Source organism: Ochotona princeps, chromosome 7, assembly GCF_030435755.1.
Source record: "Ochotona princeps isolate mOchPri1 chromosome 7, mOchPri1.hap1, whole genome shotgun sequence".
Taxonomy (NCBI): Eukaryota; Metazoa; Chordata; class Mammalia; order Lagomorpha; family Ochotonidae; genus Ochotona; species Ochotona princeps.
In genome coordinates, this window is record NC_080838.1 from 42,792,831 (window position 1) to 42,818,882 (window position 26,052).

Sequence of the window (26,052 nt, forward strand, 5' to 3'; positions counted from 1 at the left end):
CATATTATTATTCTTTAATAAATGAAGGTACTCAAAGCACATATAAAGTGATACAACTGAAATTAAAAAACAAAGGTATTATAGCCATAAGCCCAGGGCTTCTTCCACTAAGCTGTTCCTAGAAATTTTTCACACACATTTTCAAAATTTGAAGAACTTCTTATTCATAAATTGACACCATAAACAGCACTGTGGGCCAAACACCTATTCCTTACAATGACGTTTTAATGGACTTCTTTTCCGTAATGAGAACGTAAATCCTGCTGTGTTTTTGTTGCTTGGGGAGGAGTGTGTTCTCTGTGATCCCTGATAGGAAGGAGAGAGCAGACAGAAGGATGCATGCAGGTTCCTCAGGATGCTGCAGAGTGCAGGAGAGATCACACTGGACCCAAGTGTAGGATGTTGGGAGGCGTCGTTATTGTCCGAGCTTGGTGACAGTAGCTTCAGGTGCACTCCAGGAGCCACTGCACCACCTGCTGAAGTCAGGTTTTTGTTTGTTTTAAAGATTTATTTATTTTTGTTGGAAAGTCAGATTTATGAAGAGGAGAGACAGAAAGATCTTCCATCTGCTGGTTCACTCCACAAGTGGCCGCAGTGGCCAGAACTGAGTCGATCCAAAGCCAGGAGATTCTTCCAGGTCTCCCATGTGTGTGCCGGGTCCCAAGGCTTTGGGCTGTCTCTGCTGCCTGCTTGGCTACAAACAGGGAGCTGGACAGGTTAGTGGAGCAGCCAGGACATGAACCAGTGCCAATATGGGATCCCAGCAGATACAAGGCAAGAACTTAGCCAGTATGCTACTGCGCTGGGCCACAACTGGGTTTTTAAACTCTCATCCTCCAATCAGATTGAGTGCAGTACAGAACAACATTTCTGTGGCTGTCAGCTAACCGACAAGCAAGTACTACTGTACCCACACAAAGACATCTTCCTTTTTCCCTTATTATTCAACCGTGCATCCAATACCACTTCACTGTAGTAAATCTTAGCCAGGGGAAGCCTATTTTCTGATTTGAGTCCTAGTAGATCTCTAAACATGGGGCTGCTTGAGGCCGCTTTCCACAGTCCTAGAAGATCCCAAGGTAAGGCAATGGAGGCCCCACAAAAGGCCACTGGAGAAAGGAGATGACCAGGAGTCCACCGGTCTGTCTACTGAGTCTGATAGTGAAGTTTACATACGCGGTAATAAACAGGAAGCCCGGAGCATTAGTAGCAGTAACCTGATTGGGTCTGTGCCCCGCCCCACCCCTATAGCCACCAGTCAACTTAAAGGTCAGTTGTGTACAGTCCTGCCTAAAAAGAGCACTCTGCGAGGCTGAGCTGTGACCACAGCAACCTCATGTCCCCACTGTGAGCAGAGGAAAACAGGATGTGTAGCTCAGTCCCCGCCTGTCAGCCAGCAGGTCAAAGCGGGGGCTCAGTGTGCAAAGCTCCCTGCCGGTTTCCAGGGCTCAGTGTGCTATTTCCTCACGACCTGAGGCATAGGCCAGGAAGGCCCGGATCCACCAACGACTAGCCACAGCTACTCTTTAATTTTTTGGAAAGTCAGATATATAGAGAGGAGGAGAGACAGAGAGGAAGATCTTCCATTTGATGGTCCACTCCCGAAAGTGACTGCAATGGCTGGAGCTGAGCCAATCCGAAGTCAGGAGCCCCGAGCCTCTTCCAGGTCTCCCACACAGATGCAGGGTGCCAAGGCTTTGGGCCGTTCTTCGATTGCTTTCCCAGGCCAAAAGCAGGGATCTGGATGGGAAGCAGGGCTGCCGGGCTTAGAACCGGCGCCTATACGGGATGCTGACACGTGCAAGGCAAGGACTTTAACTACGAGCCTATCACACTGGGCCCTCTCTGGCCCTTTTAAATAAATAAATCTTTTTTTAAAAGTATGCATTATCTCTCAAAACAGTATTCACAGAACAGCAGGAATTCAAAGCTGTAAAACTATGCAAATGAAGTATCTGTCCTATTTCTGTTTGCCTGTCAACTGACAATCCCCTGTACCCTCCCGGTAGAAAATACTCTGCTCTGGATCATTTGCTTTTCACTTGATGATTATTTTACATATTATCATTTAAGTACAGAGTGCCCCCTCACCCTTTTGGGAAAAATGTCAATAATTTCATTGTGTTCATAACACACTTAGTTTTATTGGATCAAATGGCCAAGGGACATTTTAGGAATTCCATTTATTTGTTGGTAGAAACAGTGCTGAAGTGAACATAAATATTCCATTCCCTTCAAACATATGCACACATGCAAGTTGATGTCTTAGAAGTCTTGTTATAAGCACATAAGTTGTTGGCATTTGTTACATCACACCAAGCTGTCCCCGGGAGGAGTTGTAGCCATTTAATTTGTACTCTCACCAGCGATGCATGAGGGTGTCTATTGGCCCACATTTTTACTATACATAGTATTTTGTGCAGCATTGCAAAGCCTTGGGACCCTGCACCTGCGTGGGAAACCTGGAAGAGCTCCTGGCTCCTGGCTTCGGATTGGCTCAGCTCCAGCCATTGAGCTCACTTGGGGAATGAACCATCAGACGGAAGATCTTCCTCTCTGTCTCTCCTCCTCTCTATATACCTGCCTTTCCAATGAAAATAAATAAATCTTAAAAAAAAAAAAAAAAGGCCAGAGAGAGTGGGAGAGACAGAGATTACCCATCAGCTGAATCGCTCTCCAGATGGCTGCAGCATTAGGGCGAGGCTGGGCACGGCCAAAGCTAGGGTCGAGGGGCTTCTTCTAGGTCTTCCGTGTAGGTAGCAGGGTCCTGAGGTCTTCGGCCTTCTTTTTCCGTGCTGTTAGTAGGGAACTGGATTAGGAGTGAGTGGCTGGGACAGTAATTAGCATCCATATGGGTTGCCAGAAATGCATATTGTCCCCAAGAAAGTGTGCTGTCAATAATAATTGAGAATTGAGAAAAGAAAAGACAGGGGCTGGCATTGAGGCCTAACCTGTAGGGTATCACCTGCAATGCCTACATTCAGTAATGCACATGTTTCAGTCCATGCTGCGCTGCCTGCAATTCAGCTCCCTACTAACGTACCTGGGAGAGAAGTGGAAGATGGTCCAAGTGCGTGGGCACCTGCCAGCCACACAGGAGACTTGGATAAAACTCCTGGTTTGAGCCTGGCGTAGCCCTGGCCACTGGGCCATCAAGGGAGAAAACCAAAGGATGGAAGATCTCCTCTCTCTCTCTCTCTCTCTCTGACTGTCAAACAAATAAGTAATCCTAGAAAAAAGAAGAAAAAAGAGAGATGAAAGGCAGTTAGAGAAGGAGGAAAACATGGGAATGACTACAAAAAAGGCAACAAGTTGAAACAGAAAAGCAAAGGAAGTACTATTGTTAGAGACATGTAATGGTTTTGAAACTTTTTGAAGCTCATGTATATTAACACTTGATGCCTAGATGTAAAGGCCTGCGTTTGGATGATTAGTTTAAAAGTTTCCCTCACAACGGTTGTTAATTAAACGGAACAGTTACATAGATCTTATAATACTGATAGTGAAAATCCCATACTACTACTTTTCTCCATTGAAGTTTATAGTAATTATTCCTTATTTTAATATACCCCTCCATGTAGGTATCCATCATACTTGGCACCAGAGGTGATTGCACAAGGAATTTCTAAAACAACTGATCATGTGCCAAGTGAAAAACCATTGCCTTCTGGCCCCAAATCAGATGTGTGGTCTCTTGGAATCATTTTATTTGAGCTTTGCGTGGTATGTATAAGGAAATATTGTTAAAATATGTTTCTAGCATGTTCTTTTTAGAGATTGTTCTTTAGTAATACCTTTTTGCTGTGGAAATTGATAAGATGGGGAATGGCTTAATTCTCTGACTTATTAAAAAATCCTGTTTAATTATAGTTTGCATATTATAGCTCTAGAAATGTTTATACTTTAATAATTATAAAATTTACTAAGTATAAATATTATCCAGGTAAGTAGGAATATTTACATTTTAGCACATGTAAAAATACACTTTTCCTGATTAGAAACAGGTTCAGGAATATCCACACTAAAATTGCTTATAATTTTTGCACACATGTGTATATATATTGTGTATATGTATGTGCACATATTTATTTATATTCATGATTCTCTGTCCTCAGGAGTTCTTTCCTTCTTAAATACCTTTACCTCTTCTTTTTTCTTACATTTCCTGTAAGATCTGAATTGTTTGTATGCTTTTTAACAAGACCTGCCCCAGATATCCTTTGTATCTGGCACTTGTCATCTCCAGAGTCAGCACAGCCACTCTGTCAGTGTAAGATTCCACATTCCAAAACATGGAGTTGAAAAGATGTGCATATTTAAGAAATAACAGACACCTAAATAAGGGCTGGCTTAGCGACATATCAAGCTAATCTTCCAGCTATGGCACTGGCATCCTATATGGGTCTTGGTTTGTGTCCACAGCTGCTCCACCTCTGGTACACTCTGCTAAAGGCCTGGAAAAGCAGTGGAGGATAGACCAGCTTCTTGGACTCTGCACACAGGTGTGAGAGCGTGGAGAATGCTGGCTCCTATCTTGGGATCATTTAGGCAGTGAACCAAGGGGTGGAAGATCTCTGTTTCCTTCCTGTTGGTCTGTAATTCTTTGCAGTAAAATAAATAAACATTTTTTAAAGGAACACTTGGTATAATTGACACCACTAGAAGGACTTTATAATAAATATGTTATTTATAATCTGAGGGAAACAATCCCATTCATGGAGCAATTATAGATAACATGGAACAAGAGAAGTTAATGAATGTATTAAGAGTCAGAGTTTTAAGAAAAGAAATCCACTTATTAAAATAAGGAGCCTAGTAGATGAGCCAAAGGAAACTGGGCAAATTAGGAGTAGATTTAGCGAATTACTTCTAGAATTTGCCTCAGTGAGATAAGGAAATTGACAACATAAACTTTAAGGAACAAAGAAGTTAAATTCAGAAGTCCTAAAAATATCTTACAGAAATGCCAAAGATAGTAAAAATCTCCAGTTAGATGAACTGACTTTCAAATATGAAGCATAGGGGCCCAGCGGTGTGGCCTAGCGGCTAAAGTCCTCACCTTGAACGTCCCAGGATCCCATATGGGCACCGGTTCTAATCCCAGCAGCTCCACTTCCCATCCAGCTCCCTGCTTGTGGCCTGGGAAAGCAGTCGAGTACGGCCCCAAAACCTTGGGACCCTGCACCCGAGTGGGAGAGCCGGAAGAGGTTCCTGGTCCCGGCATCGGATCAGCGCAGCACCGGCCTGTTGTGGCTCACTTGGGGAGTGAATCATTGGACGGAAGATCTTCCTCTCTGTATATCCGACTTTGTAATAAAATAAATAAATCTTTAAAACAAAACAAACAAAAAAAACCAAATATGAAGCATAAAAACATACAAACAGAAAGAATACAAATACCTGGAAATGTTACAGTAAATTTAGCAAGCAGTCACTAATGAAATTAATAGGTAATAAATATGTATTAAGCATTTGCCAAGAGGCAGAAGCTTTCTATATTCTCTATGCGTGTTATTCCAATTGTGACATTAGCCTTATAAAGTTGATGGAATTCTCTATGCAGATAACGAAATTGAGTACAGAGAGGATAAGCACCGTATGTAGCATAATAGTGGGTAAGCGCTCTTACCTACAGGGAAAGCCATCTTTGGTAAACCCTATTGTAGTTATTGATTTTAAAGATAAAATCTTAAAACCTAGCAGTGAGAAAAAAAGACATTGTATTATGAAGAATGAAAATTAAAATGACAATATTTAGCAATGCACAAGCAATAGAAAGAAGAGAAAATAATTTTGAATCTTTGAATTCTGGAACTCCTGAAGTTTGGCATTTAATTATTATGGTGAAATAAAACATGCACAGAATATTGGTAGAACAACAAAAATACTACTGTTAATTGGGATAACCCAAGTTGAAGAATAGACAAGTGTGTATCCAATGCATTGATGGTGATGTAGTTAACTCTATTGTGTGTTTATGTGTTGTCACAGGGCAGTTGAATAGTAAGCAATTCAGATGTTCATATTTAACTAAATGGGGACCCTTACCACAAGCTGTACAGTCAGCATTCTTAATAGCCCAGCTTTATGAATGAAGATCAGGTTTGAGGTGGTTAAGTAGTTTCCCGAGTTGGTGCAGAAGAAGCCAACTTGGCAAACAATCATTGTTCCGTACCTAATTGTTGGGAGTGTGGTTGACTATGGACTGTATGCCAAGCAGCCGTTGAAACAAACTAATAAGGCACCAGTTATAAGATACGGCTTTAAAAATAAAGCGATACCATAGAAACACAAAGGATATCTGTCTGAAGTTTTCATGGGAAGGAGTATTATGAAATGTTTCTCAGTGCAGACAACAGATTGTCTGAATCATGATATGTAGAGTAATTGGTTGAGAAGATGAAAGGGTAATATGGCTCCTGCCCAGGAGGCATTAATGAAATAAAGTCCTGGTGGCCTAGGATACCTCCAGGTATCCAACCATGTGTGGATCTCAAAACCGAGTGATGTGTGATATCAAACTAAGATGTAGTGATGCTCAGTTATATACTAAATATTTAGTTATAACTGTTTTAAAGCACTTTAAAGATATTATTCATCAATAATTTTTCTTTACTGGAGCTGACATTAAAGATCCAACAGCACTTTCGGAGGTAAACTAAGGTATATAAAAGAGTTAGCTAAGGAGAAAAAAAAAAAAGAATTAGTTGTGGAAAAAAAAAAGGCTGTAAATACTAAAAATTTCTTTTTCCATTTTATTTAGGGAAGAAAAGTATTTCAGAGCTTTGATATTTCTGAAAGACTAAAATTTTTACTGTCTCTGGGTAAGTGTCATATAACATTATGTTTCAAGTGTAAATATAATCATTAGTGACTTTAGTGACGATGGACGTTGAAATGTGAAATTGTGAAATAAGATCTTTGTGAAATATAATCTTCATTTCTGAAGATCATTTGTGAGCATTAAAATGATGACTAAGGAAATGCCTTCCAAAATATTGCAACAAAATCTGTTTCCTTCACTCCATGATTTTAACCTGAATGACAATAAGTTTAACTTCATGATTTAGCAAAGTAAACTTAATTGGAAAGAGCATGAAATATGAAACTGTACTTCTTTGTAGCAGTTTACCTTCAAATGATACACCTTAACTTTAGATTGTTTTTCATTTGCAATAAATCATATATGGGTAACAGTACAAGATGAATGTTTATTTTTTTCTTAGAACACATTTATATATTTTTCTGTATCTAAAGATAAACATTTGCTATTAAAATTAATCAAAAATTATATATCTAAATGAGTATATATGTGATAATGGAGAAAAATAGCAACAGAGCACTTTCTGTAGAGTGATGACATATTAATGTCCAGATGAAGAGAGTTTCTGATTAAGACTATGAACAAAAAGGTTCAAATAAAGATTAAATAATACTAAATTCCAAACAGAATTGTATACAGTTTATCAGACTTACCACATTTAATTACAAAGTTTGAAATAGCTATTAAGGAGAATTAAATATTCCTAAATGTATGTAGGGGGTAAAGTTACATTTTAAATTGCTAGAGAATGTGTTCACATTGTTCAGATTGCATTTAATAAAATTAGTCTTATAATCATGAAAAAATATTAAAGCCTTCTTTAAAAGTTACACACACACACACACACAACGAAACTTCAGAAGCCTTGTGGAAAATAGAACTAAAAGACATTTGAGAGGCTGGCACAGCCTGTGGCACCAATGTCCCTTACTGGTGCCAGTATGAGCCCCAGGTGCTACACTTCAGATCCAGCTTGCTGCTAACATGCCTGGAAAAGCAGTGGAGGATGGGCCAAGGCCTTGGGCCTCTGCACCTATATGGGAGATCCAGCCATAGTTCCTGAGTCCTGGCTTCAGCTTGGCCCAACCCAGCCATTGTGGCCATTTTGAGAGTGAGTCAGGCAGAGAAAAAGCTCTTAATCTTACTACTAAAGCTACTATCGGTTTCTATGATTCGATTATTTTTTTGTGTTTGAGGTTCCTCCTTTTTATCAAAACAGCTAAGGGGTGTTAACAAAGTTCCAAGTTTCCAAGCTCCCAAACTGCACATCACCATTTAAAAAATTTTTGGTCACAATTTGTTTTCTGATAGCTTAATAGACTACTTTTAAAGTATTTATTCCTATAGTTTTTTCTGTTTTATAGATTGTGTAGATGACACTGTAACAGTTCTGGCTGAAGAGCATGGTTGTCTGGACATTATAAAGGTTTGTTTTTCTGTGTCTTACTTCATATGTTTTTTGCCCATCAAAATGTGTTAAACTAATTATTGATAGGATAAAGATATATTTTCTCACATTTCTGGAGGACGGCAAGTCCAAGGACAAACTAATGACAGCCTCGGCTTTCTGGTAAGAAGTGCATAGTGGACGGAAGGAATGCTGTGTCCTCACAGCGCATCTGGAAAGATGCTAAGTGAAGCCGTTTCATAAGGGGCTTACACCCTTCCATGCAGGGAAAACTGACTGCATGCCCTTAAATTTGAACACCAATATTTTGGAAACTACCCATTTAAACTTTGGCTCCTTATTGAAAGTCTGCTTTATTTTACATATTTGTGATCAAGCAGCATGTTACCTGAAAGCTATCCTCATTTCTCTTTAGGTATTTGCTTTTACAGAGCAATAAATTAATTCAAATTTAAATTAAATTAAAGGATTTTTGTAAAATCAAAATCTGCCAGAGTAACAAGCATCTGCATGAAGTGCATTTTTAAGTGGATCATTTAAACCATGTTTCTCTTTTCCTTTACCAGGAGCTTCCTGAAAATGTGATAGATCTTTTAAAAAAGTGCCTTACTTTCCATCCTTCTAAGAGGTTGGTTTTATTAAAGGTTTAAGACTACATTGAGATACTTTATATGTTGATTCTATATATTATTGCAATACAGGTCAAAGATGTTTACATATGTAGTAGTACATAATTCACATCTGTATCATGAGTAATTTAAGATTTTAAATTTTGTTAATAAAGAAAAGTATTAAATAATTAAACCATGGTCAGAAAATTAACATGCCAAAAACATTTGCTAGATTACTTTCCTGCCTTGGCGTCGAAAGCAGCTAGCCTACCAAGCGTAGACATTCCTGGATTCAATGATACTATGATAAAAATAAAAACAAAAGTTTATTAACAATATGTATTTTAGCATAAATGGTGAGGCAAATTTAAAAATGCTGATAAAAATTTCTTTGAGATTTTATTAATTTGCTTTAATTTAATGATGTGACTTTGAGCCATAAAGATATCCCTAAATTTCCTGAATATATAATGTCTAAAAATAATATGGCACATTGTGGCACAGAGGGTAACACCACCACCCTTGGATGCAGCACCCATATGGACAGCATTTTGAATCTTGGTTGCTTCAGTTCTAATCGAGCTCCCTGCTAATGGCGTGGGAAAGCTAGGCTGACTCAGTGCTTGCGTCCCTGTATCCCCGTGTGTGAGACCTGGAAGACACTTCTAGCTCTTGACGTTTTTTCTGGTCCAGCCCTGACCACTGTGGCCAATCGAGAAATGAACCAAGGAATGGGAAGACCTCACTCTGTAATTCTACCTTTAAAATAAATAAAATCAATCTTTTAGAAAAATAAAATGATATGTTCTAATATAGAAAAGACAGCTTTAGCAAGACATACTAAGTAATGTAACGGCATTAAAAGTCATAGCTTTGGATGAACATATCCCACATTAAAGGGTAGTGAGGAACCCTAAAAGGTATCAATTTACATATTTATGAGATTGCATAGTGTAAAAGTATGCTAGTCAGGATATAAGTAAAAGATATAAGAGCTGTTACAGAATGATTTTTGGTAGATCATGGAGTACAGAGGAATACGATAAAAAACTTGGTATTTCTCGCAATTGTTTGGCTGTTTTATAGAGACTTCTGCTGTATACAGCGTAATTATTTTCTGTGCTAAAGAGGTACTTAAGACATAACTTTACCCTTGAATGTGTACCATTTTTCTAGAAGCATTATTTATAAGTGTCACATATAAACTGTATTTTGCACGTGTTTCTTAAGGCCCACTCCGGCTGAATTGATGAAGGACGAAGTGTTCAGTGAAGTGTTGCCTTTATACACCCCTTTTGTCAAACCTGCCGGGCTGTTTTCATCTTCTCTGAGATGTGCTGACCTAACTTTACCTGAGGACATCAGTCAATTGTGTAAAGGTAATGATAAATAAAATTTATATTATAATATGGGCCAGGTTTTTAATGTAAGTTTCATCATCCTAGTTTCAATGTACTTAGTGAACTAAACCAGGCACAAAATGATAAATACGTTTTCTCTGTCACGTGGCAGTTCATATAGAAAAAAAAGCAAAAACAAAAAGGTGTAGGAATGAAACAATTCCCTGCGATAGGTCTGTTTGGCCCTTGTTTGTACTCCGGTCTTCCTGCTTTTTTACTGGTTAGGGGTGAATTAAACATGGTTATAGAATGAACTCAAGTTATGTCTGCAAAAAATTTAAAGAATAATAGAAAGGAATGAAAAAAGATTGAGAGTGGGGAATGGGGAGTGAGAGAAGCAGGATTATTTTCATAGAACATACCTATGAAATATATGAAATCTGTTCACTTTATTTTAAATTCTTAAAAATCATAAAAAATAGAAGAAATTATTGGGACCAGCTCTGTGGCATAGCGGGTAAACCACTGTCCACAGCGGTGGCATCTCATTTTGGGTGCCCGTTGGAGTCCTGGCTGCTCCACTTCAATCCAACTCCCTGCTGATGTGCCTAGAAGGCAGCAGGGGATGTCCACAGTGCTTGACCTCTGCAGCAGTGTGGAAGACCTAAACGTTCCTGACTTCCTGGCTTCAGATGCACCCAGCTCTGGCCATTGCAGCCATTTGGGAAATAAGCCAGCAGATGAAACATTATCTCTCTGTCTCTCTCTCTTTCTATTTATATATTTATATATATATATATTTTTTTTATATATATATATATAAACACACACACACACATACACACACACACACGCACACACACACATATACATACACACACACAGCTCTTTCAAATAAATCTTTAAAAAATTATTTTAAGGGGCCCGGCGTGATAGCATAGCATTTAAAGTCCTCGCCTGAATGTACCGGGATCCCATATGGGCACTGGTTCTAATCCCGGCAGCTCCACTTCCCATCCAGCTCCCTGCTTGTGGCCTGGGGAAAGCAGTCGGGGACGGCCCAGAGCTTTGGGACCCTGCACCCGTGTGGGAGACCTGAAAGAGCTCCTTGCTCCTGGCTTCGGATCAGCTCAGCTCTGGCTGTTGCTGCCACTTGGGGAGTGAACCATCAGATAGAAGATCTTCCTCTCTGTCTCTCCTCCTCTCTGTATATCTACCTTTCCAATAAAAATAAATAAATGTGAAAAAAATTATTTTAAATGCACAATTGGATAAATAATTGGAAAGTGGAAGATGATTCTAAACTGCTCTACGTGCAGCTGAATGAATACTTTAATCTTTTAACCTTAGGTTACTGATACTGTATGTAATTTATTATTCATTTCTCTAAAAAATATTATTATTGATATAAATTCCATACCATTGTGTTCTGCATGGTATAAAGATACAGGTGGGCCCAGCGCTGTAGCCTAGCATATAAAGTCCTTGCCTTGCATGCACCGGGATCCCATATGGGTGCCGATTCTAATCCTAGTGGCCCTGCTTCCCATTCAGATCCCTCTTTTTGGCCTGGGAAAGCAGTGGAGGACAGCCCAAAGCCTTGGGACCCTGCAGCCATGTGGGAAACCCGGAAGAGGCTCCTGGCCTCTTCAGCGCAGCTCTGGCTGTTGTGGCCACTTGGAGAGTGAATCAACAGAAAGAAAATCTTCCTTTGTATCTCCTACTCTCTGTATATCTGAGTTTGCAATTAAAATAAAACCTTTACAAAACAATACAGGTTAGTATCCCTATTCGGAAAGTTCAGAATCTGAAACAGTTTGAAGAATGACGTAATGCGCTGAAGCATAGCAGAAGGAATACCTAATTAGGTATGAGGACAAGATAAACCTTTCAGAAAAGGTGGCCATTACCTTGAAATTAGAAAGATGGGACACTTTGTATCAGTTGTCAACCAATTGCTTTTTTTTTCCCCTGCCGTATTCTTTTCCCAATGTAAAATGCAAGAATTCCAATTCTCATCACCAACATAAAGAGTAAAGAATTCCAGACTTTGTGTTTTTCAGCGTTTTTCACTACAGCATGTGTACTGGAGTTGGCTATAGAGTCAGTCAGTTGTAAAAAAAAAAAAAAAAGAAAAAAAAGTCGGTTGTACATCAAGGTTAAAAAAAACAGAATTACAAGTCAAATCACAGGACCACCTAAAGAGTGCATAAACCGGGACAGAGAGACCTGGGAGGGAAAAAGTGGGTTCCCCCTTCTTGGGTCACTATTCCCGTGGGAGGGCATGAAAACTAGGACGGGAGCTGGGATGGCTAGATAGAGAGGCACTCAACAACATCTGTGAGGGCTGGATGGTTGAGTTGGTTAGATAGAACTAAGCTTTAATACCCATTGACAAGTACCAGAGCCAAATGGGATGGGGGACAGACTGGTCTTCTGCTACACATACTGGCAAACCAGGGTAGGGGGGCAGGCCTGGTGGGGGTTATTGTGGGTCGTCCCGACTAGGCTGCAGCTCCCACTGGTTGATGTAAGGGCCGAACCAGACTGGACTGCAACACCCATTGGTTCCAGTGCAAACTCGGGACCGAAAACAGAACCAACACAGCAACTGCAACCACCAGCTGATCTGGGTGATGGACTGTGCCGGGCCCTGTGCTTGCTAGAACATACAAGAAACTAATCTGGGAATACCTCAAAGTATCTTTGGAGATCTCCCCAATCGAACTGCTGGACTCAGAACTCTAACCTAGAAAAGACAGAAGACAGAGCAGATCAATCATTCATCTCAGCTATATGTTGGCAGCGAAATATGGGGCAAACGGAGACTTTATGATGGACCATATCAATCAGTGGACGACCTCATCGAGCGAAACTGGCAGTGATTCATAACTGGAGAGCTATTAAAACCACTTGAGCAAATATCTCAGAGCATGCCCCACATCCGGGACTTGGCGTGGCTGGGAAACTGGGTAGGGCTTCTCCCTCAATATCCCCCTTTACCTCAGATACAAGATGGAAACAATATGGACATAATAGTATTGCCCACTTCCCTATCCCCCTGAGCCTTTTTTTATTTTTTGTTGTTGTTGTTGTTGTTCTTTAACCGTAATTAACTATGTAAAGATTGTCAACAACAATACAATAAAATAGGTTGGCTAATAAAAAAAAAAAAGACATTATCTGGCAAGCCTATCGGAGGTCCATTAGGCTTCTCAATTAAAAAAAAAAAAAAAAAAACTGGAATTAAAGTGTTTTCCTAGGCAGCAAAGGCACTGTAACTGTTTGCAACCTTTTTTCTTGAATGCAGGAATGGGTCTAGAATTGACAAGTTTGGGCACCCAAACAATGTGATATCTGATTTCACTCAAGAGAGTTGTATAATCCACTTTTAGTAGAATATTGTTTTTATCAAGGAACATTTAAATTACTGCACAAGACGAGTCAGGATCTGCCAGTCATGGCATCTGTTCATGTGAGAGAAAGAAAACACCCAACTCCAGACCATTCTAAGCATTCTCTTACCTCAGGGCAGGATGTACCTGGGAGCAAAGCAGACCAGACAGGCTCATTAAGATATTGAGACCTACTCATTGGAGTAGACAGTGCTTTCCTTCTCCCTGCTTCAGAGCTGTCTGTAGTGGAGTATTTCCCTTGCTATCTGTCTGCCAGGGTCACACAACGCTTTCCTTTAATTAGTCTCTCCCGACAACAGACCTAGAGAGAAAACTCACAGAAGTGTTGTTGTCCCCCCGACAGTAGATCCCTCTGCAGATTTTAGCTCTCAGATTTGTCCATCCTGAACTGTCAACAACTGGTCAGTTATGTTTTAAGTTTTACTGCCCAAACACTGATTGCTGAGACATTTTCTGCTGATGAACCTCTGCTGTAGTTTGCCATGGCTCCTGCATTTTTCTGTCTCTCTAATTTTGGAGATTGCTTACAGATCAAAGAAGTGTTGATTTTTCAGACTGGTTAGCTTTTTATTTGTTCAGAGGTAATGGTAACTTCAAACTCCTTACACCCAGAACCAGTAATAAGTCTGTTCATGTTTGTACTTTTGTTTTTAACAGAATGCAAGCTGTTAGTACTTTTTGGATTTTAATGAAAACAAAGTTTAATTGCTATGATTCTTCTCACTTTGCCATTAATAGATATAAACAGTGATTATCTGGCAGAAAGATCTATTGAAGAAGTTTATTACCTTTGGTGTTTGGCTGGAGGTGATTTGGAAAAAGAGCTTGTCAACAAGGAGATCATTCGATCCAAGCCACCTATCTGCACACTTCCCAAGTAAGGAAAACTTTTCTTGAAACAAGACAAGAGGAGTAGGCGCTTAACAGTTAAGATGCCTGCTTCCTGTATCATGGTACATAGTGAGTTCAATTCGCAGCTCAGTTTTCTGACTTCAGCTAACTGCCAGGGAAGATCCTGAGAGAAAGCTTGCTGTGACTCAAGTCATTGGGTTCCTGTCACTCATGTGGAAGACATGGATGGAATTCCTACTTCCAGTGTTAGCATGGTCGCAGCCCTTTTTTTTTCCTCCATTTGGGGAGTAAGCCTGCAGTGGGGAGGAGATGTTAGTCTCTATTTTATAAAATTAAAACAATGAATAAAAAAATACTCGATTTTAGAACTTGGGGCTTAGATTTAATCATGCAAATAGGTATAGAAATAGTGTGCCCATAATACTTTTCTTCAGTTTAATTTTTGGATTATTTGTATAAACCATTAATTTTCTTCTATTTTTTCCCTTTTAGACTAATTTTTAAGTACTTTAGTTATATCACTCATCATTAAGTTAAATAAAAAACTAAAGATACCACTTTGGAAAAGTCAGACAAGCAGTAATTTGAAGGACATGTAGATTCTTAATCAAAAAATCTAAGCAAATTTCATGTTTGTTATCCCAGTATTCTTTTCTCCGCAAAAGTTGCAATCAAATGTGTTTTTCCTTGCTTTTCAACTTTTTTGAGAGAACATTTGGATATTTTGGGAAGAGTAATTTTAGTGTTGAATCTGCATGAATAGACTTATAAATAGCATCCTTATGTTTCTGGAATGTGTTATAGTTTTATGCTGCATTTATACCCATTAAGATACCTAAAAATTTGAGTTATTTGGAGAAGTTTTGACTACAAGTTACACTTTTGAATTAACAAATCATCTAAAATTTACTTCTTTTCTCAATGAAAGGAGGAAAATATCATATTCTTAGAATCCTGTCTATGAAATTCATGAGATTTGTTTGTTTTAGTAAATTTAGAAAATATAAAAATGTCAGTTAAGAATAGATTTTAATTTCTGGAAAGCTGTATTGGATACTTGTGCTCAGTGTAATAATTATTTTTAAAATCACTTTTCAGCTTTCTCTTTGAAGATGGTGAAAGCTTTGGACAAGGCCGAGATAGAAGTTCACTGTTAGATGATACCACTGTGACATTGTCATTATGCCAGCTAAGAAACGTGAGAATTATATTTTGCTAAAGTTGCCTTAGACTTTTTTAAAATAAATCTTACAAAGAACCACATCCTTATGTTTCTCTCTGATTTTATTTAATAAATGATTCTTTAAAAAATATATACTAGAGTAGAATTACTAGAAAATAACATGTGTCACTTCCACTTTAATACAAGTTGTCTTATCAAAGAACTGGATCAGTTTATTTTTTCACAATCATTGGGTAGTTGCTTTCATTTCTCACGTATTAACACTTGGTAGTATCAAGTTTTAAAAATTCTTGATTTAATATCATGGAATTGAATTTTGATATAACACTAATTGTAGTTTCTTTTTAACATTTGTGCATATTCCTATTTTTTAACTTTTTTTAATGTCTTTTGAATTTGTCAGTCTATGTGAGTGATGTTTTATTGACTTAAGAAATTTCAAGGATACAACCAGCAGGTTGTCTTTTGGAGAATATGTCATGCCAATATCTTCTTATGGACTTTTTTTTTCTTTAAAATGTATAGATATTCCTTCTCAAATGCCTGCAACAGCCAAGGCTGGGCCTAGCCAAGTAAGGATCCAGGAACTCTATCCTGGTCCCCTGTATGTTCAAGAGAAAGCCAAGTCCTTGGGCCTTCAGCCATCAGCGTCCGAAGTGATATGGGCACTATCAGGATAGTTCCTTGAGGCACTTGCAGGATGCCTTCCCTCATCAGATGCTGGCATCCGCAACGGTGGCTTCACCTCCTGGGACAAGACATAGATCCTCGTGGTCAAACATTTTTTATTTGATAAATTTTTCTTATTATAACCTGTTAAAAATTTTGCCAAGGTTATTTTTTTAATATCACCCTGTGTTTTTTAAGTTAAAAATGTATTTTTGTATTTAGTTTTTAATTCCCCTTGAATTTATTTTAAGTTATCCAGTATCATGTTTCATTGTAAAGTAATATTGCCTTTTCACAAATTTATATATTAGAATAGTTTACTATAGTTTAGCACCAAAATAAGATGCTGTATAGCACATTAGTTTTAGAGAAAAATCTGATATAAATGCTAGTTCTGTTAATTCTCAGTGTTGGGAAAAATACTTTTCTTTGACTTCACATTCTAGAAATAATTCACATGCGTGGACAGTGAGTTGTCAGTAGAAGCGCAGTACTAAGTACAAATCAAGAGATCAGTGCTGGCTAAAGATAGATCTCTAGTTTATTAAAACATATAGGAGGAGGTATCTTTGCCTTCATATGGGAAATGTAAGAACAGAGCATCAGGAAAGATTACATTTGCTCTAAGCCACCAAATACTTGAGATTTTGCATTACTGCTGTCTGTCCACTTTGGTTTTGAAGGATACTGTAATTTTGGCAGTGTTTTTATTTGGAGCATCACTGTTTCACGCTTCTTGTGGGAAATAGTCATTGATTTCTGTGAGCTGCTTGAATTGTGGATGTTCCAACTATGATGTGAAAAATTCCTTTGAATCTTTTTACCTTGCCTTTACTTTTAAAACTAATTGTTTATTTGAAATGAAGAGTAGTAGGGAGGGAGAGAAGAAAAGAGAGAAGAATGAATAAGAATGAACACAAGAGAAATCTGCTAGCTTATTCCCCAGATTCCCACAGTGGCAATCCTGGGCAAGGCCAAAGCCATGAGCATGAATTACAAGGAAGTTGCCCGTGAGACAGGACAGTTTCAGGTACCTTGGTGCCTCCCAGGCGCATTACAGGAATCTGAATAGGTTGGAGTGGAGGCCGACCTCCATCATAAGCACTGGAAATATGGTGTGAGCATCCTTAGGGATGACTTCATCCATTGCTCAGCACCACCAATCCCACAATTACTTTTGATTTAATTTGTATTATGGCAAAGTAAAAATAAATTTGACTTCATTATTTAAGCAATGGGTACATGTAAAAATATTTCTTTAATAATCTTCCCTCATAAAATTTAACATACTCTGTTCATTAAATTCTAAGCTGATGTTAGCAGTTCTGTGTTGTCTTTCAGAATGTATCATGATCAATGTCTAACATGTGAATGATACCTACTGGTGGAAAAAGAATGAGAAAGTATTCTGTATAGTTAAACAATCAGTAGAGGCATTCCTAATTACTTTTTAGATTCTATTTTGCACTTTTCCCAGTCTCTTTTAAAATTCATAATTTTTACAACACTTTTCTTGCAATCACAGCTCATTTGTCTGCCTAAGAGAGTAATACATTAACATTTTGTTTTTAAATTCAGAGATTGAAAGATGTTGGTGGAGAGGCATTCTATCCATTACTTGAAGATGAGTAAGTATAGATAGTCTCACTTTATATTTCTTTTCAGTTTGTCTTAGATGTTGAAAAAAATTTTTTTTTACATTTTACAATAAAGTATTTCTTAAAGAGAAAATAAAATTGTGATTCTCTGTTCTATTAAATTGTTGTACTTTTCTGTCAGTTATGTTGCTTTTGTTCTTTCACAGCCAGTCTAATTTACCTCATTCAAACAGCAATAATGAGTTGTCTGCAGCTGCCACTCTGCCTTTAATTATCCGAGAGAGGGACACGGAGTACCAGCTGAACAGAATCATTCTGTTTGACAGGCTGCTGAAGGTGGGAATTCTCGGGTATGAAGTGCTAACAATAACCTAAATACAATGAATGCTTTAAAGTTTTGTTAATTCTTAGGGGATCTGGATGTCATGAAAGCATGCATTGTTACAAATTCTCTTTTTCCAATTAATTTTGTTTGTTGTAAAATGACATATTTATGGTAAATAAAATCAAAAATTAAAAACAAAATGATAATATATGCACAACTATGTTAAATGGTTAGCAAATCTTTTTTTTTCTTTTAAAGAAGATTTAAGAAGATGGAAGTAGATAAAGTAAATAGTATAAATGCAGTTAGCAAATCTACTCAATTGTTTTTCCTAAGAGCTTTAAAATGATAAATGAAATAGGGGTTTTTGTTAATCAAATTAAAAAAATGAGCCGAGTTACCCTGATATTGGAACTGTGATTATTTTGCAATAACTGTAAATTGGAAAATATTGTGAAACACTTTGAAAGAATACAAAATTTGCCATCTAAATCTTTTGTTGTAATAATTCTCTTCTATAAATCTCTCCTACAATACAAACTTGTTAAAAAGATAAATATGTATGCAAGATGCAGAGATAACTATAATAATACTTCCTACAAGGTGCTTTCTTTGGAAAATGGAATTAGAAGATGTTTATTTTGTTATAATTTTGAAATCCATGCATATTTTGTGATAATATGTGTTTTCTTTTAATAAGTTTAATACCCCTTGCGTATCACCAGGTTTTACAAAGTGCTTTACATGTTACCTTATTTAATACCTGGTAATATAACCATCCATATCACTCATTCATAAGCCACCCAAAGCACAAAATAGCAATTATTTTTAAAAAGTAGAATAAGCTCTTCTTTTTAAATATATTGTGCGTATTTGGTGTGGCTTCCTGTTTAGCTGCTTCATTTTATGTTTGTACCAACAGGATTAGTACTTGTCCATACTTAGAAATTGATTGTAGATCACAGTTTTGTCACTGATATATTTAGGGTTCTAATAATAAAATGTGATATTTGGAAATTAGAAATATTCTTACCTTATTTATCATATTCTAGGCTTATCCATATAAAAAAAATCAAATTTGGAAAGAAGCGAGAGTTGACATTCCTCCTCTGTTGAGAGGGTTAACTTGGGCTGCTCTTCTAGGAGTTGAGGTAAGAAGAAAAGGGGAAAAAAAATTGAAGATTCGATTAATAGAGCATATTTTTGACACTATACATTAGTTATTCAGATGGAAAAATCATGTAAGTTTAAATTTCAAGAGGCCTTCTGGTAAAAGGTTATACAAATTCTCATTAAATACATGTTCCAAGGAAGTAGATACTGAGACTAGTGAATTAAACGATTAAACACAGACTCACTTACAAAGAGGCAATCATATACCACTGCCTGCAGCACTGGTATCTTTTCTGGGTGCTGTTCTAGTCGTAGCTCCTGCTAATGTGTGTGGGATAACAGTGCAAGATGGTCCAGGTTCTTGGAACCCTGCACTCCTGGGGGAGACCCCTTGGAAATTTCTGGCTCCTGGCTCTCACCTGACCCAACACTAGCTTTTGAGACCATCTGGAGTAATGAACCATTCATCGGATCTGTCTCCCTGCCTCGGTTTCGTTCTCTGTAACTCTGCCTTTCAAATAAGCAAATATATCTTAAAAAAAAAAAAAAAAAACAGCTAAGTATGTATGATGTTGAATTCTGCTTTTTTAATCCAAATTTCTAGTTTTTATTCTACCGTGATGGTAAAACAAAAATAATTTTTATGCTTAGTTCTACAAAATATAAACAAATTTTGAATAGTTTATTCCATTATTTCTGCTGTAACAATATAACAAAAAATGTTAGTGAATCCTTTATTTTCTGATTATATGATTATATCATATCTGCTGTTTAAATTATCACAAACTTCTGTTTTCTGATGTTAGCTTCTCCTTTGAAAAGGTTTCACTTTTACACTCATTACCAGTGTTGACAAAAACCTTTCTTTATGATGACACCAGATTCCCATAATTTTGCTTCTCTGTACATGTTATTACCTGAGAGATAGCAACGTCCAGAGGAAAGGTCTGTTAAGTGTTACACTAGCCAATTGGTCCATCTAAGCCAGTTATGTTCTGGCTTATGTAAATCAAACTGTGCCTCAGCACAATGACTCATAACTGTCTCTGACCTTCATCAGAGATTGTCAGAAATGTAGAACACTTCTCTGAAACTGAGATATAACATGGGTTGGAAGCGTTAATCTGGAGTTAGTTTCTAAAGATACATGCTTCAAAGAAATATGTTTTCCTCTACAGGTTGAACAGCCCTAATAGAAAATTCTAAAGTCCAAATAAACTAGCATCAGAACTTTTAAAATAAACAGAAAATGCTATGCAGACTTTCTAAAAATCAAAAAAGAAATTGAAATATGAAGCATTTCTGATCTCAACATTTTGGATAAGAGATTCTGAACTACTGTTTTCAGTTTTATTAAGGATGTGATAAATTGATGAGTTAATGTATCTTTTGTTTTGTTGCAGGGAGCTATACATGACAAATATGATGCAATTGATAAAGACACTCCAATTCCTACAGATAGACAGGTATGATTTAGGTTGCCTTCATCAACCTATAATAATTCTACCAAACTGTTTAAATTTTAAAAAGCATGCAGAAGTTTTCTTCCTTTCATCATAAATACTCAGCTATTTTTACAATAAGCATAACTGTAATAAATTAGAACAGCACATAAAACACTTCAGTTCAATTAGACTTTTTAAATTTTTTTAAAATTTAATATTAGTTGTTTTAAGTTTTTAACAGAGTACAAATAGAGCTCAAAGAGTACATTGGCATTCTCTTCCTCCTTCCGCTCTCTAGTTTCTGTCCCGCCCATCCTACCTCCCCCCACCTTTCTATTTTTTTTCAAGATTGAGATAGCATAATCTAAATTTACATTCTTCTCAAGGGTTGCATGCTCCACCAAATATAAAGTAAAACACAAAAACATTCTACCTTGGTATGGCATATAGGCAGGGGATATAAACAATAACAATAGAAACATGGCCATCTCACGTATATACAGTGAATTTTAAAGTAATCACAGATCATCAAAACCATAGTAGCACAGCATTTCAAGTAAATTTTTTTAATGACCGTATTTCACCCAAGAGTTTTCCGTTTATTGCAAAGGGAAGGTGTTATTGAAAATTGTATTAGTACAAGGTGCTTTAAAAACTTTGTGGAAATAGAATTGGTGGAAAAAAGATTATTTAGATGTATACCTACTTTTCTTTTAATAATATGTATTTTCCTGGGCCTGGTGCAATAGCCCAGTGGCTAAAGTCTTTGCCTTGCATCTGCCGGTATCCTAAATGGGCACCAGTTCATGTCTGGCTGTCCCACTTCCCATCCAGCTCCCAACTTGTGGCCTGGGAAACCAGTCAATGAGAGCCCAAAGCCTTGGGACCCTGCACCCATGTGGGAGACCAGGAAGAAACACCTAGTTCCTGGTTTCAGATCAGCTCTGCTCTGGCCACTGCAGCCACCCACTTGGGGAGTGAACCAGTGGGAGAAAGATCTTTCTGTCTGCCTCTCCTTCAATCTGAATATCTGACTTGCCAATAAAAATAAATCTTATATATATTTTTTCCCATGAACTTTCAAAGAACTTTTATATGCTGTTTTTTCTGTTTATATGTGTATACAATTTCTTGATTTATCTACAAGGAAGTTAAATATTTCAGATACTTTAAACAATAAGATAATGCAAGGAATCTATTCTGAAATTCAATTTTACAGCCACTCCTCTTTGTTTCTTGTGTAAGAAATAAAGGTTAAGAGTGTATTGAACCTCACTGCGATTGTTAGCTGTTGTACTTCATTGCTTTTCTGTTTTACAGATTGAAGTGGATATTCCTCGCTGTCATCAGTATGATGAACTGTTATCATCACCAGAAGGTCATGCAAAATTTAGGCGTGTATTGAAAGCCTGGGTAGTGTCACATCCTGAGCTTGTGTACTGGCAAGGTAACTTTTTTTTACTTGTTAAGAATTCTTGTAGTTTTAGGAACCTGGAATATGACTGATAATATATGTATAGTTTATATGAAAGGCAAAGAGAAAGAATTTTCCACCACTGGTTTACAACCCAAATGACTGCAGGAGCCAGAGCTGCACCAGAACAAAGTCAAGAGCCAGAAACTCCATACAGGTGTCTCACACAGATGGTAGCAGCCCAATTATTTGGTGCATATTGCACTGCCTTCCCAGGTACATTAACAGGGGACAGATGGAAACAGAACACAGGGACTTAAACTGACTCATTCATATGATGCTACCATTGCAAAGCTATGGCTTAACCTGTTGTGCTATGAGGCTTTTCCTTATGACTGAAAATTTTTAAGTTTGTAACAAAGTCGAAACATGCTTCACTTTAAGAAAAATCAGCATTAAAGTTCTGATTCATTTGTTGAAAGATCTGTATGAAAGCCTTGGAAAAGCACCTGTATAATTGCCTCCTATACATCATTAAAATGTTTACGTTTAAAATAAAGCCACTGTCACCTTAATACCAAAGCCAGATGAGGACCCAACAGAGAAAGAGAACTGCTGACCATATCCCTGATGAACACAATGAACACAGACACAAAATCCTCACCAAAATCCTAGCCAACAGGATTCAACAGTGCGTCAGACAGCTCCTACACCTCGGCCAGGCAGGATTCCTCCCTAACATGCAGGGATGATGTAACACATGTGAGTCAATAAATGTGACATACCACATCAACAAATTGAAAAATAAAAGCCATATGATAACCCCAATAAATTCAGAGCAGGCATTTGATAAAAAGCTAACACTACTTGATGCTAAAATCTTAAGCAAGATAGGCATAGAAGGAACATTTTGTGACAGAATCAAAGCAATTTACATAAAACCCAATAGAAGCATCACACTAGGGAAAGACTGGACATTTTTCCACTAAGATTTGTAACTAGTTAAGAATGTCCACTTCATCACTTCTATTCAGCATAGTATTGTAAGTCCTCACTAGAGCTTTTAGGCCAGAAAAATAAATTGAATGAATTCGATTGGAAGCAAGGTATTAAAATTATCCCTGTTAGGGCTCGGCGCAGTACCCTAGCAGCTAACGTCATTGCCTTGAAAGTGCCATGATCCCATATGGGCTCTGGTTCTAACCCCAGTGGCTTCACTTCCCATCCAGCTCCCTGCTTGTGGCCTGGGAAAGCAGTTGAGACCAGCCCAAAGCCTCGGGACCCTGCACCCGTGTGCGAGACCTGGAAGAGGCTCCAGGCTCCTGGCTTTGGATCGGCTCAGGTCTCGCCATTGAGGCCGCGTGGGGAGTGAATCAAGGGACATAAGACCTTCCTCTCTGTCTCTCCTCCTCTCTGTAAATCTGACTTTGTAATAAAATAAATAAATCTTTTTAGAAAACATCCCTGTTAGCAGATGATATGATTCTCTACAAGGGGAACCAAAAGAGTCAATCAAGAAACTGCTAGAACTCAGAATTTTGCAGGATAACAGGGTGCAAAATTAATAAACATAAATTGATGTCTCTAGTTTATAAAAATAACTCCATGGCTGAGAAAAAAGCTTGTCATTAAGTTCCCTTAAATAGAGGGGAGGAATCTTAAACACCATGAAATAAATCTAATCAATGGTGTGGAAGACCTTTATGATGAAAATTATGAAACATTGAAAAAGGAAACAGAAGAAGACATTAACAGATAGAGAAATTTACCATGTTCCTGGATTAGAAATACATCCAGAGGAAGCAAAATCTCGGTATATGAAAAAATGACCGACAACCCTACGTTTATAGCAGTACAGTTCACAACAGTGAAGACATGTGACCGACCCAGATGCCCTTTGAAAGAGGAATGGATGAAGAAGCTGTGGCAGATCTACTCTGTGGAATACTGCCCGGCCATTAAAAGATGAAATTCTACCATTTGCAACAAAATGGTCCCAGTTAGAGAAATAAGTAAAATAAGCTCATCCCAAAAGGATAAGTACCGTATGTTCTCTCTGATAGAGCACAATCTTCCTGCAAAATAAAAGTTCAGGGTCTTGCGTTGTGACCCAGTGGCTAAGTCCTTGCCTTGCATTTGCCAGGATCCCATGTTGGTGCTGGATTTGTCCCAGCTGCTGCCCTTCCTGTCTCGCTTCGTTCTTGTGGCCTGAGAAAGCGGTAGAGGATGGCCCAAGCCTTGGGACCCTGCACCTGAGGCCCGGAAGAGGTTACTGGCTCTTGGCTTCTGATGAGCTCAGCTCCGACAATTACAACCTCTAGGGAGTGGTCTAGCAGATAGAATACCCTTCTCTCTGTCTCTCCTTTTCTCTGTAGATCTGCCTTTCCAATCAAAATAAATAAATCTTTAAAAAATGCAAAAGTAGTAGATACATAGGTAAACATGTATTCTCATGCATATGTTCTAGTTGAACTATATAATAAATAGATACTGGGAAGTGAAGATATGTTGCAGAATGCATCTCTACTCCTGAATATAAGGAGTTGCCCAATGAAACTGTTAAATATACCTTGACAATAGGGTATTCTTCTGGCTACCATTGTCTGTACCCACAATATCATGATACACTGAAAAGTTTATATTTAAAACAAAACAGTTTGCCATCACAATTATTAGCACTAGTGACAGAATATCTTTGATGCTTTAATGTTTGTGGATACATTTACTAATACTTTCAAAATAATTTTTGTGACTCTTAAAATAAATTTTTATATGTAACAAATGCAGAGTGAAAACTGTATGCATGTATGCATATTTAATCAAAGTCCAGTCAATAGTATTTGCATTTCTTTAAACACTTACTTCTTTATATTTGAAGCCTACTGATTCCCTCCTCTGGTTCTTTATACAACATTTAATAAATTTTGTGGATTATAATCATTCTACTATGCTGTGGAACAGTGAGATTTATTCCTTTTTTCTAACTTATTGTGGTGCTCATTATCCAACTTCTAACAGTCTCATTCTTGTAGTTTCTAAGTAATTACTATTCAAATAACAATGTAATTTTATATCATAATTCATTTTGATTAATCAAGATTCTTATTAATGATTAATAATTTGTGCTTATCATTGTTACTAGAAATTAAAGCATAGGCTGTCACCTTGAATTGCTTTTTTTCTTCTTATTACTTCAATCCCCTGTTTATCCTTTTGCCATTATTTTTGTGATCATGAAACAATTGAAAAATACAAAGTCCATTCCGCCTATGTGTTAATGTATTTTCATGAGCAATTATTTTTATATTTCAATTTTCTGTTTCTTTCTGGCCATAGTTAACGTGAAACATTTTTTAAATTCTGTTGGGTTTTTTTTTTTATTGAGGCAATCTATATCTAAAAGCAGTTTAGGGATATTTATGTGCATTCTTTGCAAAGACATGAACAACATTATCAATAAAATAATGTATTTTTATTTCAGTTAACAATTTTCAAAATATTTAATAATCCCAAAGGGGAAAAGTATGTTTAAAACAAATCTCCTTGTCTTACATGAGAAAATATACAGTAAAATAAGTAACTGCCAACTTCAAATGGTTAGGGCCAGATACATTTTTTCATCAAATTAAATTTCTGTTGACATTATAATAAAATAACTGATTTGTATTGGACATTTAGTACCTAGCAGGTAATGTAACTTACCCTTTACAGTAACTCATGAAATTCTATATGAGTTCTGCAAAGAGCCCTGCAGAATGCATATTATGAAAATCTTTTGCATAGATTTCAATTTTTTTGCATCAAAAATAAACTTATCTTTTAAATTCATTTTCCACAAAATTTTAAAAACACTTC

At 37.3% G+C, this 26,052-nt stretch overlaps 1 protein-coding gene across 3 annotated transcripts in view; it reads left to right on the forward strand.

The window, feature by feature from the left end:
- Nucleotides 1–26,052, forward strand: part of TBCK (TBC1 domain containing kinase) — a 184,275-nt gene that overhangs the window by 42,817 nt on the left and 115,406 nt on the right. For all 3 annotated transcript variants that reach the window (XM_058666970.1, XM_058666971.1, XM_058666972.1), the window contains 12 exons: nucleotides 3,582–3,723; nucleotides 6,764–6,824; nucleotides 8,188–8,249; nucleotides 8,798–8,859; nucleotides 10,073–10,221; nucleotides 14,337–14,475; nucleotides 15,549–15,648; nucleotides 17,881–17,930; nucleotides 18,107–18,236; nucleotides 19,278–19,376; nucleotides 20,742–20,804; nucleotides 22,104–22,230. In XM_058666970.1, the coding sequence (XP_058522953.1) occupies nucleotides 3,582–3,723; nucleotides 6,764–6,824; nucleotides 8,188–8,249; nucleotides 8,798–8,859; nucleotides 10,073–10,221; nucleotides 14,337–14,475; nucleotides 15,549–15,648; nucleotides 17,881–17,930; nucleotides 18,107–18,236; nucleotides 19,278–19,376; nucleotides 20,742–20,804; nucleotides 22,104–22,230 (1,184 nt within the window). The remainder of the gene's footprint in view (nucleotides 1–3,581; nucleotides 3,724–6,763; nucleotides 6,825–8,187; nucleotides 8,250–8,797; nucleotides 8,860–10,072; nucleotides 10,222–14,336; nucleotides 14,476–15,548; nucleotides 15,649–17,880; nucleotides 17,931–18,106; nucleotides 18,237–19,277; nucleotides 19,377–20,741; nucleotides 20,805–22,103; nucleotides 22,231–26,052) is intronic.